The sequence below is a fragment of the Balaenoptera acutorostrata genome, chromosome 9, assembly GCF_949987535.1.
Source record: "Balaenoptera acutorostrata chromosome 9, mBalAcu1.1, whole genome shotgun sequence".
NCBI lineage: Eukaryota > Metazoa > Chordata > Mammalia > Artiodactyla > Balaenopteridae > Balaenoptera > Balaenoptera acutorostrata.
In genome coordinates, this window is record NC_080072.1 from 57153796 (window position 1) to 57174054 (window position 20259).

Genomic DNA, 20259 nt, shown 5'->3' on the forward strand with positions numbered 1-20259 from the left:
GCATTACCTCATTTAACCTTGATGTCTTGCTACTTCCCTCTTCACACCCCAGCCTAGAGTACCCTGACCACCCTGGGCTTTCTCTCTGGGATTTTACAAACTGCAATGGCTCTGTCTCTCTTTCCTTTCTCTTGACCTTTTAGCTCCTACTTATCCTAAAGGGATCAGCTAGAATGCCTCTTTTTCCAAGGAGCCTTTCCTTAAGTCTGAGTAGGAGGCACTTCCCTGTGCTCCTACAGAGTAATGTCCTCTTTTAACCATAGTAGTTTTACACTATATTTTAGTTTTTCTTCTCTCTTTTGTTCCCTCTTGTAAGCTAGGTAAAATCAAGGACTACATCTTCACTGTTATTTCACCAAAGCTAACAGGGTATGTTACACTGAGTAGGTCCTCAAAAAAAACATTTATTGAGTGAATAACTGAATGTATAAGCAAGGCTAGATGACTGGTCTCTATTGAGGGTCACCTCGATGAATCCACCATAGTCTAGGGTTATTTCTCAGTGTTGCAGGTCTGAAAACACAAGTGGATCGGTATCCAGAGTTGAGCTCTCTCTTCTCCTAAAGTTAAACTTTATTACACTAATAAAATCCAATAAAGGCCTAAAGGAATCAATGAAAAGGGGCTCTCACTGACCTAACATAGAAATAATAGCATATCAGAAATAATAATGATTAAATGTATTGAAACATATCAAATATACAAAAATCCATGAGTTCATCATGGTAACAAGGTAATTAGTCATAATTAAAGGCTGCTGGGGCACTAACTCATTATTCTGAATATTAATAAAGGATATTGATTAAATCCTGGATTTCCTTTACAAACTGAATTTTAGAGTGACCAAATTGTTACTAAGGGAAAATTCTTCTTTATAGAAGAAATTCAGCAGATAAAGGAAAAGGAATGAGGGATTCAGAAAATCACTAATTTTCAACCCCTAATAAGTTAATAGAGCTATGAAAATAATGGATACTAAATAGTGGAAGACTGATGGTATATTTATAAACCACTTGATCAATCTTAGTATTAGCAAAAGTAGGCATACATTATATGCCTTAAGTACACAGTGACACTTATGAAGTATTTTGCCTTAAAAAAATAGAAAAGAAAGAAACTAAACTTAATTAAACATTTAAATGTAGCCACCAGTTTGAAGGAAATGCAAGGGATAGAGGAAAAAGTTAAATGACACCATGTAGAAGCAGTCAGCCAAATCCAGAATGTGGCACATTTTACAGAACAAATGACTTGGTTTCTCCAATAAATCAACAACATAGACTAAAGAAAACGAAGAGGCACAATAATTTTTAAAGAATGGGTTTTGTTTGGATCTTAAACCAAAAGACATGTTTTTAGTCAATTGGAGAAATGTGAATTTGGACTGGGTATTAAATGATATTTAGAAAGTATCGTTAATTTGTTACATGTGATAGTAACATAGTGTTTACTTTTTTAAAAATAAATCTTTATCAATTAGGGATGCACCCTCAAGTATTTATGTGTAAAATGACGTTTCAGTCAGGTTTCTAGTAGAAAACAGTAGTAATCAAATCAGGTAATTTAAAGAGAATTTAATAAAAAGGATCCTTTTCAAAGATGCAGGAAGACTGTAGGGAAACTAGAAGGGATAACACAGTACCCCTGGACTAGTAACAACAACTGTTAACACCCCTAGGCCTAGGGGTGAGGAAAGGGTGTGGTTATCAGAACCCAGAGACAGAGAAGTCTTGTGACAAGAAGTTGTGACATTTGGTCCAAGGATACACCTGGCTGCCACAAACCCTCAGAAAGGGAGCCAGAAGAATAGTACCTCAAGGTATTAAGCTCCTGGTGATACTATCCATTAGCAGAACCCAACTAGATGCTATTGGGTAAGGAAGTCCTTATGCTATTGGGTAATGCAGTCCTTATCTGCATTCTGTACAGATAAGCCTCAAGGGAATCAGAGCAGGGATGAGAGGCAGAGAAAGAGTGGACTGGGAGGGGGACACAAGAGATATCCAGGAAAAATGACAAGATGTATAGAATTTGCTTTAAAATACTCCAACCTCCTCCCCACCAAAACTTTGAATAAATGAAACAAAATTGGCAAAGTATTGATAATCATTGAATAGTATATATAGTGAAAACTATATAGGAATTTACTATATATTCCCTCTGCTTTTGTATATGTTAGAAAATTCTCATAATTAAAAGTTAAAAAAATGATTTAGTCCCTTAAGCATGAACTGAAATATCATTTAATTATTTAATGTAAATCATATTCTTTCCTGATAGTTGAAATTCTTGTATCCTCTCTCCAAGGCTCCTTTTTCCTGGTATTAAGAAGCATGGGCCAATGTTCATTGCAGCACTATTTACAATAGCCAGGTCATGGAAGCAACCTAAATGCCCATTGACAGACGAATGGATAAAGAAGATGTGGTACATGTATACAATGGAATATTACTCAGCCATAAAAAAAACGAAATTGGGTCATTTGTAGAGACATGGATGGACCTAGAAACTGTCATACAGAGTGATATAAGTCAGAAAGAGAAAAACAAATACCGTATAGTAACGTATATATGTGGAATCTAGAAAAAATGGTACAGATGAACCAGTTTGCAAGGCAGAAATAGAGACATAGATGTAGAGAACAAAAGAAGCATGGGAAGTCAAATTAGTACATAACATGAAATCAGAGCAAAAGGAAAAAGACAATCTAGAGGGCTTTTTCAAACAAGCCAACTTCTGTAAAAATCTGATCTTATCCATTATATGCTGATTCAATTAGTCCAAATTTAAAGCATTGGTGATGCCTTAAAATAATTTTAATTTACCTGCACTCTTCTTCTTCCACCATATTAAATGATATCTGCTCTATTTTTTTTTAATCCTCTCTCGACCTATGTAAAGCAAGGCTAATAATATCCAATGTTTGGCACAAAGTAGTGCTCAATAAATATCACATATTATTATAAGATTGTGTTATTGAGGCAGACTGTGTCTTATTAATGTCTGTGGCTCAACAAATATTTTTTTTAACTGAAATTAGAATTAACAGGAAGATAGGGAATTCCTTGGCAGTCCAGTGATTAGGACACGGTGCTTTCACTGATGGGCCCAGATTCGATCCTTGGTTGGGGAACTAAGATCCCAAGCAAGCAGCATAGCACAGCCAAAAAGATAAGGAAGGAAGGGAGGGAGGAAGGAAGGGAGGGAGGGAGGAAAGAAAGAAAGGAAGGAAGGAAGGAAGGAAGGAAGGAAGGAAGGAAGGAAACATATTACTGAGATAGAAGCAAAAAGTTCTCACAAAAATTTAACTGATTATATGTGATAGAGCACTAGATAAGTATCTTCCATTTTAGGATCCACTGATTGCTATGGACCTCTTTAAAATTATAGTTTGGGTTTCCTCTCCACATAGGAAGCAGTGTATATAATAATAAGTCATAACTGTTTCATATTATATTTAAATAATTCATGGCAAAGATTATAGAGACAGTTGCATTATAAATTTAGGACTTCATTTCTAAGAATCACCACTCAAAATAACTATTGATAATTTGTGGTTACACAACTTTGTGAATATAATAAAACCACTAAATTGTACACTTTAAAAGGGTGAATTTTATGGTATGTGAATTACATCTCAATAAACATTTGTAATAACTCTTTACAAAGCACTTCATCTGTATTGTCTCATTCAATCTTTACAACAAAACCCTAAATTAGTTATTTACCATAATATTATGATGAGGAAACTGAAGCTCAGAGAAGTTTAATGATTTAACAATTTCCTCAAGATCTCACAGTAAGCATAGCGTAAGATGCAAACCCTCATTTTCAAATGCTAAATCCAGTGCTTTCACCAAACCTAGTATTATGTACTTCCTGCCTCACAGAAACATGATATCTCTGAAATGCACAGAAGCAAAGTGGTTAAAATGGGGCCAACATTGCTGAGGAAGCCAGACTCTTCTAATCTTCCAACCTATGGAAGAGTCGTTCTTCCTCATGAAGACACTGGTCTTAGAACTGGAATTTTGAGATCTGGGTTTGCAAGATGCAGCTCTGTCACCCATACCAACAAACATTTATGTTGAAGGAAATGGGGTGGATTAATTAGTGATTTTTTGTTTCTGAAAACAGAGATTCATGTGATGTGAAATAATCACAAGTAATTAATTGGGTTTATTTTGGCCTTGTTCTTTAATTGAAAGAATTACCAAAATCCTTTTAATAACAATGTATATTATAGTGTTATTAAAATTTCTAATCAAAGTCCAAAAGGCTAGTTTTCTACATGGCTTGTGCTAGTAAAAGTGAATTATCAGCAGAGCAGTAAACAAAATATATTCACATTAACTAAAACTCAAGTGACTTCTAGTAAAGGGGAGCGATAAAAGCGTTACACTCACAGTATTGATTTAAAAGCAACCTCTTTCAACAGCAGTGAGCAGACAATAGTTTTAATTTACTCTAAATTCTTTCCTGGTCAGGCACCAACACAGGAAAGAGGAAAGGACTTCATCTTTCTACACAGTTTGTGTGTTTTCTGAAAGAATTTATTTTTTTAATTCAAAGAATGCCTATTGGCACCACAGAAAACTTGGGAGTTATGAAGAGAACTTTCATTAGTTATTAGAGGACAAATTGAGATTGGGAAGGAAAGCTGAGGAGAATCAGCAAGAATGATAGGGACAGAGTAAAGGGACTAAGTAGGTAATTAAATAGTTAATCCCACTAGGGGATTGTAAGTAAAGAAAAAATATGGGAGACCCCTGTAAGTTAATGATCACTCAAGAAAGCAGGTTTGCTCAACCACGAAACCAAGCAGGCTTGCGTAGCAACAAAACCATGCAGCAGAAGCAGGAGACATGACCCAAAACAATAAAACAATGGTGGCATGAGACTCACATCCTGCCCAGTGAACTCAGTAAGTTAATGACCCCTAGGACATACTCTCTGCACACATAAAAAACAATACTTTATGGAAAAGTGACATTTCAAAGTGAAAGACCCTCACTGTACTGAGACCTGAAATAATTTTTCCATAGTGCCATGACAGTCCTGGCTTGACCATGTAGGGACAAGAAAACTCCCCTGCCCAACCTGCAGGAGGAGCTGATGATGGAAGCTTGGCGTCTACTGAAGAATGAGGAAGAAGGTGGGTTTTTCCCCCTCCCCACTTTTCCTTTGATTATAAAATTGTAGCCCACTAAGTTCTCAGGGCACAGCATCCTCTCGCCTGCCCACTTGTAAGCCTCACAAGCATCCTATTCTAATAAATCACTTCTTATCTATCACTTTGCCTCTGGCTGAATTCTTTCCGTGACGAGACAGAAAGGACTCGGGCTCCTTGGAGCCCCCCAGAGATGCCACCTAGTGGTTTCAAGAACACCTTCCAAGCGCTCTATCACTTGAAGCTCGGGCTAATTATTCCTCTCATTTTAGCTCTTCTCTCACTTCTCTCCAGCCCTCAGAAATGTGGACTTGTGTCTCAGCAGAGCCCAGGGGAGGCAGAACTGAGGCTGGAGAGTGCTGAGAAATTTGCACCCCTCTCCCCCAACTAAACCATGACACCCATTCCATTAGCAGAAAACCACGACAGGTGCAAGGTCTGAGGAATCCCAGACATTCCCTCCCAGCTGCACCCACAAAGGGCCGCCCAAGGGGGGCGAGCTGTTGTGAGTGAGGGGTGGTGGCAAGATGTCCTCTTTCAACTTCAGCCTAGCACTTCTTGAACACTTCCTGTCTGCCAGGCTCTGTGCTACTTGCCTTCCATGCTTTTTTAAAAACAAATCGATGAGGTGGGTCGTCTGACCCACAACTCTACGAGGTAAACGTCACAGGCAGGTGAAAAAAACTAAGGCTCAAGAAGACCCAGTTGCCTGCCCTTCTTCACACAGGTCAAGCTCTGGTTCGCTCTGAAATCTACTCCCGCCAAACCACCACCCAGCCCCACCCCCGACCTCCGCGCTGCACCTCCGTCACTTCCCGTCTTCTCAGTCGCCCCACAAATTAAAAACGAGGTGGTTGGTGGAGATGAGCTTTAGCGGTCTTTCCAGGCTGCCGGCTTTACAGTTTTAGGAGCGGGGAAGGAAAACACCTCAAGGTTCCCACGTCAAAGCACCTGTCAAAGCGCAAGGGGCGCGCGCCCTCCCGCTCAGCGCTGGGATTAACGCGCCCGGCGTCGCCGGGGGTCCGGCGGTCCCAAGTCTAGCCTCTCGCAAAGGCGCACGGGCCGCCGCGCGCATGCGCAATGGCCTCCGGACGCGCGCCGTCCCTCCACTCCCTGCCCCACCCGCGCCTGCTTCCAGTCCCTGAGGGAAGTGGCGAGGGCGTGTGCGTGTCCGGCTCCTGCTGACCGTTGGCCCCTCAGCCGGTGCCCTCGCAGAGGTGTCCTCGTCGTCCCTCCTCCCCGGCTCTGGTAACAACACCCTAGCTCAGAGCCGGGGAGGGGAGGAGTCCTTTCGCATAGCGCCCCCAGTGCCTCCAGCAAGCCTAGAGTCGGCCCGCCCCGAGGGGCGTGAGGGGGCGGGACTGAGGACTTAGGACTCCGGCCCATACATCGCCTCCTGCCGAGCCAGAGCAGGGATCCCAGCCTGGTGTTGAGAGAGCCATGACGGCGCTGCGGGGGCTCTGGCCCGAGATGCAGGACACCTGTACCTCGCTGGGGCTGATGCTGTCAATCGTGCTGTTCATGGGGCTGGCCCGCGTGGTCACCCGGCAGCAGCTGAACAGGCCCACTGCCCACGCCTTCGTCTTGGAGTTTCTGGCCACGTTCCAGCTCTGCTTCTGCACCCATGAGCTGCAAGTGCTGAGCGAGCAGGAACCCCTGCACCCCACCTGGCCGCTGACGCTAACCTACTTCTTCTCGTTGGTGCATGGCCTGACTCTGGTGGGCACCTCCAGCAACCCGTGCGGCGTGATGATGCAGATGATGCTGGGGGGAATGTCCGCTGAGACGGGTGCGATGAGGCTGTTAGCTCAGCTGATTGGTGCCCTGTGCAGCAGGTACTGCATGGGCGCCCTGTGGAGCCTGGGACTGACCAAGTATCACGTCAGCGAGAGGAGCTTCGCTTGCAGGAATCCCATCCAAGTGGACTTGCCCAAAGCGGTCATCATAGAGGCCGTCTCCTCCTTTATCTTCCACAGCGCTTTGCTGCACTTCCAGGAGGTCCGAACCAAGCTTCGTATCCACCTGCTGTCAGCACTCATCACCTTTTTGGTCTATGCAGGTTTGTTATTCCCACAAAACACTTGGCATGTCCGGAGCTTCTATGACTTGAGGCTCTAAGTTCTTTGCCAAGATACATTTTAAACCATTATGCCTCTGTGATGTCAAAATTGGTATCTCCGTAATTCTAATCATTTTGCAGCTCATTCTTTACCGATAGGGTCGAAATATTGATCCTCCATTCAGTGCTTTTTTTTTTTTTAACACCCAGAGAAAGCCACTTCTGTGCTGAAAGTGAGATCATGTGAGATATTGCCAAGGGTTCAAATATCCTACAAAGGGATTGTTGTAATGGTAGAAAGGAAAGATAACGTCAGCTACCTCTTGCCAACTTGGTATAGATCCTTTCTGAGACTCTCACTGAAACATGATCCTGGGTGTCAAAAGTTCCTTCCAATTTAAAGCACAAGCTACCTGATTGGTTAGTAGTAAGAGTGGGAAGTAGAAATTCTGTAGTTCTATTTCTTAGTTCTTTTTCTACAAAATTACTTAAAATCATTTCTTATCTCCTCAATAATTCATCTTGAGTTATAAGTGAATTTTTAATGGCCTATCAAGAAAGATGTGTTTTAAAATCAAAACGTGCTTGAAATCAAAGATGCTTTTTAAAAACTAATAATTCTTGAGAATTTGTTGATTTCTTGTAAACCATTTGTTTACCTTGACAGATCTCAGATTTAGTGGATAATCTGAATATTCTAAATGGGACAAGAAAATCCAAAAAACAAAAGTTTGATGATGAAGTGTGTTATTTTAAATGATCACAACAAAATATTTCATTAGGACTATATCTCAATTCTAAAATGTTTTGGAGGCAGGAATCTAATAAAAGGAATTAGTAGTAAGAGTCAGTCTTCTGCCCATTGAAAGAGAAACTATGAGTAGACGCAAACCTCAAGATAAGGACTTTGAAACATATGCTCGACTTCCTAGGTAGAAATGAAAGAATTTGCAATCCATTTCAACTTCTTTAGATCTAGTACCATTTTTTTTGGAGAGACAGATGGAAATAAATGGTATAGGAGAGAAGGAAGGATTTATGCATATTTGAGGGGTTGGTGAGTAGTTTCTTATTAAAGTTTTAGGTTTGGGCCAAAGCAGAAACATCCCTTGAAAAAAGTTATGCCACAATTTAGCTCTGTACTTATATAATTAGAAGTGGTAAACATTTAAAAGATGTTTTAAGTTAATAAAATGTTATACACAGTTCCTCCTCCCTCTCTTGATTATCCTTAAATTAGTATTCTTCCTTTTGTACTTTTAATACATATTTATGATTTCATAATAATACTGTATATAATATTAGCCAATACCTATTTTATAAGTGACAAAGATTTTGAGAGAAGAGAAACAAGATAATAATTGAAGTTATACATAAATATAAGGAGAGTTATTAGAAAGAACCCATAAAATAACAATTTAAGGTGTCAAAAAACACTGCTCTCTTTCTTCCCCTCACATTATTGACATAGACATTGCTGAAATGAGGATACTAATTGGTAGGGGAGGAGGAGAGAGTGAAGGGATCACTACAGCAGTGGTTCTCAACATTCTCTCTGCGTTACAATCACCTAGGGAGTGTTTTAAACATACCCATATCTGGGTGCCAAGATTAAGATTTAATTGCTGTGGGAAGGGGCCTAGGCAATAGTAGATTTAAAATTTTCCCAGGTGATCCCAATATGAAACCAGGGCTGAGAACCACTGCTCCAGTCTAGACTTTGCTGGCCATTTCAGTAGCCACTAGTCACATATGGTTATTTAGGTATAAATCAACTAAAATTAAATATTTACTTCTTCAGTTGCTATAGCCACATTTCAAGTACTCAATAGCCATATGTGGCTAGTGGGTACAATATTGGGCAGTGCTGGAGACGGTTTGCAGGGACAGAACCTAACAATTATTTACTACTGTTACAGAAATTGATACCCTATTATGATCTTCCTTTTCTGCCAATATAAGGGAGATAAGAATATTCATTGGGCAACATGCCAAGCATGTAGGAAATTTATATGAGTTATCCTAGTTAATCCTTACAGCAACCCACTGATGAATACATTATTCCCATTTTTATGTAAGTGAGGCTCAGAAAAGTGAAATGACCTGTCCAAGGTCACACAGCTAGAATGTTCTGGAACCATGATTTAAACTGACACTAAAGCTTATACTCATTTCATTATCAGCATTTCTACAGCATATTCCTCAAAAGTAACAAAAATATATACATACAATTGAATGTTGTTCAGCCATGAAAAGGAATGAAGTTCTGATACATACAATAGGAATGAACCTTGAAAACATTATGCTAAGCAAAATAAGTCAGACACAAAGGGACAAATGTTATATGACTCCACTTACATGAAATATTCAGAACAGGCAAATTCATAGAGTCAGAAAGTAGAATAGAGGTTACCATGGGCTGGGTAGCAGGGAGGAATAGGGACCTTTTGTTTAATGGGTACAGAGTTTCTGTTTGGGGTGATGGAAAAGTTTTGGAAATAGTGGTGATGATTGAACATTGTGACTGTAACTAATGCCATGAATATACACTTTCAAATGGTTAAAATGGCATATTTTATGTTATGTATATTTTAGCATAACTTAAAAAAATTTGTTACAAAAGGATTCTGTTGCCAAATAAATTTGGCAAACACTGGATTAAACAGATTTTCTAATTTAAGACTTCACAGAGCCTTTACTATGCTACTGTTTATTGTGAAACTCCAACAAGAGGAGCATGTGGAACACAGTTTTTCAAACTTACGGAATCCATTTGTCTAGGAGTGTGTAGCAGAAGAGAACATACTTTGGGAAGTGCTGCACTAAGCCATGTCACTCCCCATTTTTTCTATGGATATAAGTCATAACTTTAGATCAGTTATTCTAAATAGAGTGAACTGTTTGGGGACTAGTTGAGTGTGTGTCTTACCCGGCAGAGGTGAGGCTTTTGTAGGAAGGAGTTAAGAATGGATAGGGAAGGAAAGTCAGGGGAAGCATCTGCTAAATCAGGCATCGTTACAAGTTACTTTGATATGTCTTTCTCTCTCTTTTTTTTTTTTAAACTTCTAAGATACTATTAGTACTGGTTTGGCTAAGTTGCATGCTGGGATATTTCTTTAATCACTTGCATTTTGAGGACACCCAGAAGTCACTAATACAGGTCACATCAAAAGAACTGATAATTTAAGATTACAGAACATAACTGTCCAGCAGCGTAGCCACAGGCTCCTTGGATAGCCAATGATCAAGCGTCTGATTGTGTATTTATTGATTTAGCATCCTGCACTTTGATGTGCAGATGGAGGCCACTGATGTCATTACCACTTATCATGTATTTATTGACTTCCCAAATAAAGTGAAAAAAACTGTGTGATTTATTAACATATTAAAGCTGTTAAAACTATTAATGCAAATTTCAAGCAAATCTTCCTTAATTTAGGTTTTGGGAGAATTTGGTGCAATGACCAGGGTAAGAGAGAACTGCATTCATTTTTAAATTAATTACATATTGGGGAAAAAATCTGTTATTTTACATATCCAGATAGGTTGTCTTTATTACTGTACCCTGTTCATTTCCTTTGTAGAATTTTTAAATTATATACTTGTTTTCTGATGTAATGCCTGTCTTCCTCCACCAGACAGTAAGCTTTATGAGTACAGAGACTAAAATTGTTTTATTCATTATAAGTTATAATCAGGACTTAGCATGGTGTCGCCTGTTACAAATAAATACTCATTATTTTTAGAATGAGTGAATGAATGAATTAGCAAATACTCTATTCATTTAAAAATAGAAAGAAGTAATACATATCTGGGTATTCCATATTTTATGTCTAAGAGCTTTCAAAATAAGCCTAATATATTGTTTGAAGTAACTGTACTTTTACTTCATTTCATTACTCCATTCAGGAGGTTTTTGTATCCTTCTAAGTCACGAAGAATTTGGGTAAGATTATTTGTCAAAGGAGAAGGGAACTAAGTCCTTTACATACGTTCATTTTTAATACAATAACCATATGAAATAGGTGCCAATTTACAAATGAAAAACAGCTTCAAACGAAGGTCCAAAACTTTTTTTTTATCATGCCAGTATAATATAGTGGTTAAGCACACAGCCTTGGAGTTGGACTGTGTCCGTAGGAGAGATAACTTAATTTAGGTCTCAGTTTCCTCATCTTTAAAATGGAGAATAATACTATCTATCTCTTTAGACTATGATGAAGAATAATGTATTCCAAGTTCTTCCCACAGTAACTGGCACAAATGTTCTGGTTTTAACTGATTTTAACTGATTTTAACTAGTGTCATCCTGTCACAGAGAATTTGATTCCCTTTAGGAGTACTGAGAAACATTAGTGCCTATAATTACCAGATTTGGGACTCAGTCTTTGTGGTAATTTCACCAAGGTCATACTGTCTTCTAAGACTCTTGGCAGTCAGCCAGCTGGATCTCCCTGTTGATACCTCTTCTTCAACATATGTTATGGCTTCTCCCCTCCAGACATCAATATATAGTAACTTATGTTTCAAAGCCATTTTCTGTAAGTTCTGTGCCTGATGGATGATTCTTACTTTTTAAATAATTCACATTTAATTACACAATACATGAATGTGTTATTTTTGTAAAAAATGGAAATATTACCAATGAGACTTTTGATTGCTATCCTTCATGCCTGTCCCCTCTCCTTCCCTGCCTACTCTTCTCACCAGTGTAGTCCTGTGCATGCATATGTGTGTGTCCTTCCAAATTCTTATGTGCATTTATTATACATATTGATAGGACCCTATAGAAACTATTATATGTGTTCATGTTAACATGAAAGGTATCATACTTTACTTTCTGCAGTTTGCTTTTTTTAGTGGTGTGGTTCAATGATATTATCTTGGAGATCTATATTAGTAAAGAGATTTCGCTTGTTATTTCAGTACTGAATGGTATTCCAAATTAATAACAAAGTTGTATATTTAGCTACCTTCTTCTGAATAGACATTTAGGTTTTTCCCAGTTCATTGCTACTATAAACAACCTTATGTGTGTCTACTAGTATACAAGTACCAGTAGTTCTCTAGGACAGTGGTTTTCAATGGGACAATTTTGCCCCCCGCCCCCCCCCCCCAGGGGACTTTTAGCAATGTCTGGAGACATTTTTGGTTGTTACAAGGTGGGAGATGGATGTGCAACTGGCATCTAGTGGGTAAAGGCTAGGAATGCTGCTAAAAATCCTACAATGCAAAGGACAACTCCCAACAAAGAATTACCCAGTCTAAAACATCAAAGCCAATGCCACATTTTGGGCCTTTTGTTGACACAATGGATTTCTGAATCAGTTAACTTATCCTTAAAATAACAGTAATTTATTATTTTTCATGACTTTGTGGATTAGATAGGAAATTCCTGAGACCATATAGCTGGACAGTTGGTATGTCTGGAAGAGCCAAGGTGCTTCACTCGTGTCCAGCAGTTGGTACCAACAGCCATCTAAGATGCCTCAGTTTTCTTCCCTGTGGCCTGTCATCCTCCAGCAGCCTAGACCAACTCACTTACATGGTCAGGGCATTGTTCCAAGAGAGTAAAAAGTGGAAACCGACGATGGCTTTATTGAGACCTGAACCTAGAATTCACTCAGTGTTGCTTCTCACACTCAGAATTCACATAGCATCACTTCTGCTGCATTCTATTTGTCAGTGCAAGTTGTAAAGCCAATCCATATCCAAGACAGGGGAATAGACTGTACCTCTGGGTAGGAGGAGCAGCTTCTACCAAGTCACACTGAGCAGAATTGGTGATGTAAGGGTTAGAAGATAAGTGTGAAGTAGTTGGAGTTTTAGAATGGTATAAAACTGACTGACAGTGTTCTTAGACCTAATGGAAATACCAAAGACCTAATGGGAAAACTGAAGCAAACTAATTATGAGGGAAATGATTCAGTCTATTTTTATTGATAAATGCCAAAAAAAAAAATCACAGGTCACTTATATTATCACAGCACATATTACATTATATTTTATTATAAAGATCTGTGTGAATCCTTATCTTTTTGTCCATGGTGTCTAGAACATAAGAACTCAATAATTTTTTGTGGAATTAAGCTGAAATGACCACATGCCAACCAAACAATTCTGTTGGCCCTTGGCAGTTGCAGGTTTAACATTCCAGGATTTGACTATTCAAGAGTGGTCCTGAAGGTCCATGATGTGATGTCATTTATAATTGCTGAGGCATAAATATAAATCATGCTGTGAGGCTGGTATGCTAAAAAGGACTCTTAGCCATGGAGTGAACTCAGTTCAGTGTCAACATCTTTACCTCAACACAGCTTCAATGTTTTCAGCCTATCAGGAGTGAAATCTCATTAGTGAAATCTTATGAAAGTGTCTCTTAATTTTCAATTTTACTTCACTGCATTTTATAAAGACAATTAACATGCTATAGTGGCATATGTCCATGTAAAATTTGTGAAGATCTCCGGATCTGTAGCTGTGGCTGAGTCACAGGCAGACAAGTGTGCCCAAGCTTCCACATGGAACAACCACCAGAAATGTCTCTATCTCAGGGATACAATTAGAGTATGTTTTGAAAAGCGGAGCCACAGTTCTGGTGAGTACCACTGGACAGGCAGTCCAACCTCTTTTGCCTTTCCTTACTTGCTGTGTAGCCAGAACTATAAACTCCTGGGCCCAATCTCAGAGAGAGACCCTGTGTGCAGAGCTGGACCATGAATCCTGAAAAGTAGTCAACAGTTAGAATTTGTGCTTATCTCTCACGACTACTCAGTGACTTCTTTTTTTATTTTTAAAAATTTTGTAACCACGTTATTGAGATATAATTCACACACCATTCACAGTCACTTCTTCAGGGCTCTGCTGCCAAGTAAAAATGGAGTCAATGATAATGCTTTGGTCCATTTTATTTTTTGTTTTCAAAGCAAAGGTACTTCTGCTCAAGAGGATCCTGGGGTATTGTACCCATTTTAAATGTACTTTCGTTTTATTTTTATTATTATTCATTTAAGTTTATGAATGTTAAGGGCAGCCAAATCTGTTTTATAAAACTGTAGGAACAATAACAGAGCAGGGTAACTTTCAATGTGCATTTTATAATATACTATAGGAAAAGCATTGGATTAAAATTCTTGATGTCCTTTGTCCCCCCACCCCCGCTTTTTTGCACCTGGCATATTATAATCTATAATCTATTTTTATTCTCTATGCCAGGTGATTCTGCAAAGGAAGATTACAGAATAAGAATACTTAAATACCTAAAATGAAATAGTTACATTTAGTAATCCCTGTATTTCTAGTTGCAAGAAAATGTAAGATATATGGTTTGGTATCATTCTGTTTAAAATGTATTACAGGAGGAAGTCTAACAGGAGCTGTATTTAATCCAGCTTTGGCACTTTCACTACATTTCAAGTGTTTTGATGAAGCATTCCTTCAATTTTTTATAGTATATTGGCTGGCTCCTTCTTTAGGTAAGCATATTTTTATTTAATATGATTAAAATATTAGAATATTTTAAATATGATATGGAATGTCACTGTAACATGTCAATTTCCAAAGCCAGAGTAGGAACAGACAGAAAAGAAAAAAGGTAGGAAATGTTATGCCTGAAATAACATTTTATTTTGTGTAGTATCCTTTAAAACGTCTTTTATCTTCAAAGAAACAAATTACCTAGTTAAGGATAGTCAGTTTGAGGTCTGATACCACTTTAAGAAGCCCTCAGATATGAGGGCAAAAAAGTGAGGAGTAATTATTTCCATTAAAAAATAATCTTTTTTTTTTGCTAAAGGAATTTGTTTTTTTCAAGTGTGTGAGCTCCAAATAAAATAATATTTAGTTCATTTGACTCATTTTACAGAAGGGCATCTCATGAAACAATGCAGAACTATAATAAATGTAGTTTTAAAATTTTCCACAAGTTGCATTCCTATTATCTCTATCTGGATCAGATATGTAAAATTCCTCTTTTCAGGTAGGTCAAATAACATAAAAAAGTTATAACTGTAATCATGATATGCATTTCCTTATGTAAGTTATCAGCATTTCTTGATTTTGTTTAGTCATTTGCTTTAAGCCTGACTATAATTCATAACTATAAATGAATATGAGGATAGCTGGCCTTCTGTTAGTTCATCCTTCTTTTTATCCAGTTTGCATTTTGTTTCTTGTTGCTCATTTCTTTTTTTTTTTTTTTTTTTTTTTTTAAATTTTATTTATTTATTTATTTTTGGCTGTGTTGGGTCTTCGTTTCTGTGCGAGGGCTTTCTCCAGTTGCGGCGAGTGGGAGCCACCCTTCATCGCGGTGCGCGGGCCTCTCACTATCGCGGCCTCTCTTGTTGCGGAGCACAGGCTCCAGACGCGCAGGCTCAGTAGTTGTGGCTCACGGGCCCAGTCGCTCTGCGGCATGTGGGATCTTCCCAGACCAGGGCTCGAACCCGTGTCCCCTGCATTGGCAGGCAGATTCTCAACCACTGCGCCACCCGGGAAGCCCGTTGCTCATTTCTTTAAAAAAAAAAAGGGGGTGGGGAGGAGGGTACTTATAGGAGAGAACATAGGCATAACAGGTTTGAATAGCCATCATACTTCACTCCTTCCATTCACCTTCCATTCCTTTCATTTAGGAATTTTCCTCACATTTAGTATCTGTTATGCTCAGCAATATCTATAGGCCTAAACATGAAGAATATCAGAGAAAACCTGTATTTTAAAATGCTAATAATGGTAGCTTTTTTTCATCTATTGATTACTAGTATTTTCCAATAAGTTCTTTAAATTTTCTCTGCTCTTAACTTTTAAGAAGTAAAAAAGGTCACTGAAGTTCATGAAGAAGTTAAAAAGGTCACTAATTGGACCAGTCTACTTGTTTTTATATGGAAAAATTCTCTTAATATGTCTTATTTGAAATGAACATATATTATTAACATTATATATTTGTTAATGTGCTCCAACTACAATTTTAACAGTAGGCCCATGATACTAAGGAATTATGTCATTCACTACTTGAAAAAAACCTAAAAAGTAGGCCTTTCCAAAATAATTTTAAAAGAAAAAAGAAACAGAAGTCATTGCCATTCTCTGTAAAAAGACCATGACTTTTTTTTCATTAAACACATTTTCTAGCCTAAATCACTTGATAACTTCTTCCTGGAAGAACATACTGGAAAAAAGTCTCATGACAGATTAAAAAAAAGGAGCAATCACTTCTGCCCCTTTAGCAAATATACAGACCAGAGAGTAGTAGGGTAGGAAAACAGACTATATTCTCTTCATGATAGTGTGGTGCAAACAGGAAGATAACATTACTTGTTGCTGTTACCAAAACATTTTAAAGAACCCCTTATCCAAAAAACAATCCAAATATGAAAACGAAAAACAAATATACTTTTATTTCTTTGCTTCCTATTCAAGGGATCTTTTAAAAATGGAATTGGGATCAAACGTTTTTGCAATTATGTATGGCCCTAATTAGCTTGTTGAAAATATACATTCAAAGATTCTTCCTTTGTTAACCTAAGGATCTCCTAGCTTTTTCTAAACAGACCCAAACAAAATTTCTGTTCTAGTTCTTCATTTAAAGAGCCACGTTCCTATACTGCTTTAAGAGGTTTGTGAATGAGAAACAATATAGAAATAATTCGATAGATGTGGATAAAAGACATGTGACTAAATGGCAGTTTTTAGAATACTAAATTCTGGCTTGCCACTGACTTTTGTCATACACTGAAATTACATTCCCACTGGGGAAAAAAATGGCCTCAAATGAAGTAGGGTCACTATTTAACTCTAAGAAGGATAAGAAAAATAAATTTTATTTTTACAAGAGTCATTCAAAGAGCTAAGAGATGAGGAGTCGAAGCAAACAAACACTAGGCAGTGCCACAGAGTGCGACAGAGGAGAGTAATCGCAAGATACCTATCTTCTTTCCCTTCCTGACCAAGCAGGGAGCCAACTATTCTTGGAAGACACGGTCCTTGTTCTTTCTTGTTTCTCTTCATAGCGGAGATAATTATAATTCCTTTAATGGGCCCTGCCATCTTCCCCAATTAATAAAATGTTAGAAATGTGACTATAAGAATGTATATAAGTTCTCTAGCTTACACATTTCATATAATAAAAATTAGCAAATTCTATTTGCTTCTATGAAACTGCAACTCCATTTTTAGAAAGTTTTAAATGTAATGTCTTATTTTCTAGCTCTGACTTTATAAAGAATATGTCAAATTTTGTGGATTTATTAACAGATTGTTTCTGACTTTTTAAAAAATCTAAAGCCTTTGGTTGCAAATCAGATTCATCTTTCAAAAATATGTTAAGCTATCCAAATGCTAGTCAAACCTTAAGGTTTCCTCTTGTTAGCAAACAGGAGTAAACTATCAAATCTGCATGTGACAAAAACACATTCTTAATCTAAGTTTAAACTGATTTAGAGCTTTAAGCCTACATACCTTCAGATAAAAACATTAACCATTGCAGACTTCTCTGTTAGACAGTGATTTGAGTCCTGTGCCTAAATCTCCTCTGTCCCTATTTCCCACTGAAAAATTTTAAATCTTAAAAAATGTTTTTAAAAAAAATCACATTTTTTACATATATATATATGCTAGTTTAGATTTATCTGGCATGACCTCAAAAATGAAGATTTGCTAATATGTGATTTTTTAAAGAACATTTATATTTAAGGTTTAAAATGTCAACTGAAGTTTTCTTTCAGATACTTTGCTTATTAATACAGCTCTAAAAGCTATTAATGGTTGAGACTAAAATGGAGACCCAAGTCCAGAGTTTCTCACTCAGCAAGTCAGTAATGGAGCCAGAACTAGAACTCCAGATCTATTTTATTTATCCTTTGAATTCATTGTTTAGATCCTACTGGTTTTTCCAAGTACATACTGTTTTTAAGGATTCATGGTTGAAGAAAAATAATATGAGAATATTGTATTTTAAAATACCTACATGTTTCATGTAGAATTGATGTAGCTAATTCTTTTAAACATAGCTCTACAAATCTCTAGGTATGTAATTGTATATAATCTTAAATTATAACCACTGAATGATTATGAACTTCCTTAGGGATTTTGTTTTTACTGTATTTTTCTTTCAGGTATATTGCTGATGATTTTGATGTTCAGTTTTTTCCTTCCATGGCTGTATAACAACCATACAATTAATAAAAAGGAGTAACTATTCTAAAAGACTAAGTTTCAGGACAGTCAAGATGGATGTGATAAAGATTTTATCACCTAATACTCACACACTGGCTGCACTGGATTCGTCAATGTTATCTTCCTTTGAAGAAACTGCCTTAGAGTTTTCATCACTGGGACTTAAAAAAAAATTACTGTGAAAATAAGGTATCCTGTGTTTTTCAGTTAAGACTTGTTCTTTTAAGCGTGTATTAAATGCTGCTAGAAAAGACTCTTTAAATATAAATCTCAAGTGATAATTGTTAATTTTGATGAAAAAGAAATTGAGTACAGGGTGAGAAGGGAAGGGAAGGTGATGGTAGGACCAAGAAAGAGTATGTGTATCATGTGTCACTTGAATGAACAAGATTTTTAACCAAAGTACAAACAGTCATGCTTACAAAACTGGAGAGAAGATACTTTTCAGCCACTACCTCACACAGTGATACCATCAGCAGTGTCATCTTTCAATAGGAAAGTTGCTTTTGGAAGTAGATTATATACCTACTCATACTCAAGGGGGTTCCTGAATTTTTTTTTTTTTAACATCTTTATTGAAGTTTAATTGCCTTACAATAGTGTGTTAGCTTCTGCTTTATAACAAAGTGAATCAGTTATACATATACAATATGTTCCCATTTCTTTCCCCTCTTGCATCTCCCTCCCTCCCACCCTCCCCATCCCACCCCTCTAGGTGGTCACAAAGCACCGAGCTGATCTCCCTGTGCTGTGCGGCTGCTTCCCACTAGTTATCTATTTTACATTTGGTAGTGTATATATGTCCATGACACTCTCTTACCCTGTCACATCTCACCCCACCCCCTCCCCATATCCTCAAGTCCATTCTCTAGTAGGTCTGTGTCTTTATTCCCGTCTTGCCACTAGGTTCTTCATGGCCTTTTTTTTTTTTTTTTTCCCTTAGATTCCGTATATATGTGTTAGCATACTGTATTTGTTTTTCTCTTTCTGACTTACTTCACTCTGTATGACAGACTCTAACTCCACCCATCTCATTACAAATACCTCCATTTCATTTCTTTTTATGGCTGAGTAATATTCCATTGTATATATGTGCCACATCTTCTTCATCCATTCATCTGTCGATGGACATTTAGGTTGCTTCCATGTCCTGGCTATTGTAAATAGAGCTGCAATGAACATTTTGGTACATGACTCTTTTTTTTTTTTTTTTTTTTTTTTTTTTTTAATTTATGGCTGTGTTGGGTCTTAGTTTCTGTGCGAGGGCTTCCTCTAGTTGTGGCAAGCGGGGGCCACTCTTCATCGCGGTGCGCGGGCCTCTCACTCTCGCGGCCTCTCTTGTTGCGGAGCACAGGCTCCAGATGCGCAGGCTCAGTAATTATGGCTCACGGGCCCAGCTGCTCTGTGGCATGTGGGATCTTCCCAGACCAGGGCTCGAACCCGTGTCCCCTGCATCGGCAGGCAGATTCTCAACCACTGCACCACCAGGGAAGCCCCGTACATGACTCTTTTTGACCTATGGTTTTCTCAGGGTATATGCCCAGTAGTGGGATTGCTGGGTCATATGGTAGTTCTATTTGTAGTTTTTTAAGGAACCTCCATACTGTTCTCCATAGTGGCTGTATCAATTTACATTCCCACCAACAGTGCAAGAGTGTTCCCTTTCCTCCACACCCTCTCCAGCATTTATTGTTTCTAGATTTTTTGATGATGGCCATTCTGACCGGTGTGAGATGATATCTCATTGTAGTTTTGATTTGCATTTCTCTAATGATTAATGATGTTGAGCATTCTTTCATGTGTCTGTAGGCCATCTGTATATCTTCTTTGGAGAAATGTCTATTTAGATCTTCTGCCCATT

General features: G+C 38.0%; 1 protein-coding gene and 1 long non-coding RNA gene across 2 annotated transcripts in view; one reads left to right on the forward strand and one right to left on the reverse strand.

The window, feature by feature from the left end:
* Window positions 1–6317, reverse strand: part of LOC103011000 (uncharacterized) — a 71416-nt gene extending 65099 nt beyond the window's left edge. The window contains exon 1 of the long non-coding RNA XR_009009238.1: window positions 5974–6317. This is a non-coding gene — a long non-coding RNA (uncharacterized LOC103011000). The remainder of the gene's footprint in view (window positions 1–5973) is intronic.
* A 268-nt stretch (window positions 6318–6585) lies between these two features.
* On the forward strand, window positions 6586–19545 carry AQP11 (aquaporin 11). The gene is made up of 3 exons (XM_007187578.3): window positions 6586–7229; window positions 14588–14704; window positions 18338–19545. Exons 1-3 carry the CDS (start codon window positions 6611–6613, stop codon window positions 18415–18417), a joined length of 816 nt encoding a protein of 271 aa, XP_007187640.1. The 5' UTR covers window positions 6586–6610; the 3' UTR covers window positions 18418–19545.
* Window positions 19546–20259: the final 714 nt, after the last annotated feature.

Bases quoted from the DNA above. Each gene is read 5' to 3' on its own strand.
- AQP11 (XM_007187578.3), top strand. From the start codon at position 6,611: ATGACGGCGCTGCGGGGGCTCTGGCCCGAGATGCAGGACACCTGTACC. The intron at 7,230-14,587 runs GTTTGTTATTCC...AATGTATTACAG, and splicing joins CACCTTTTTGGTCTATGCAG to GAGGAAGTCTAACAGGAGCT. The intron at 14,705-18,337 runs GTAAGCATATTT...TTTTTCTTTCAG, and splicing joins TTGGCTGGCTCCTTCTTTAG to GTATATTGCTGATGATTTTG.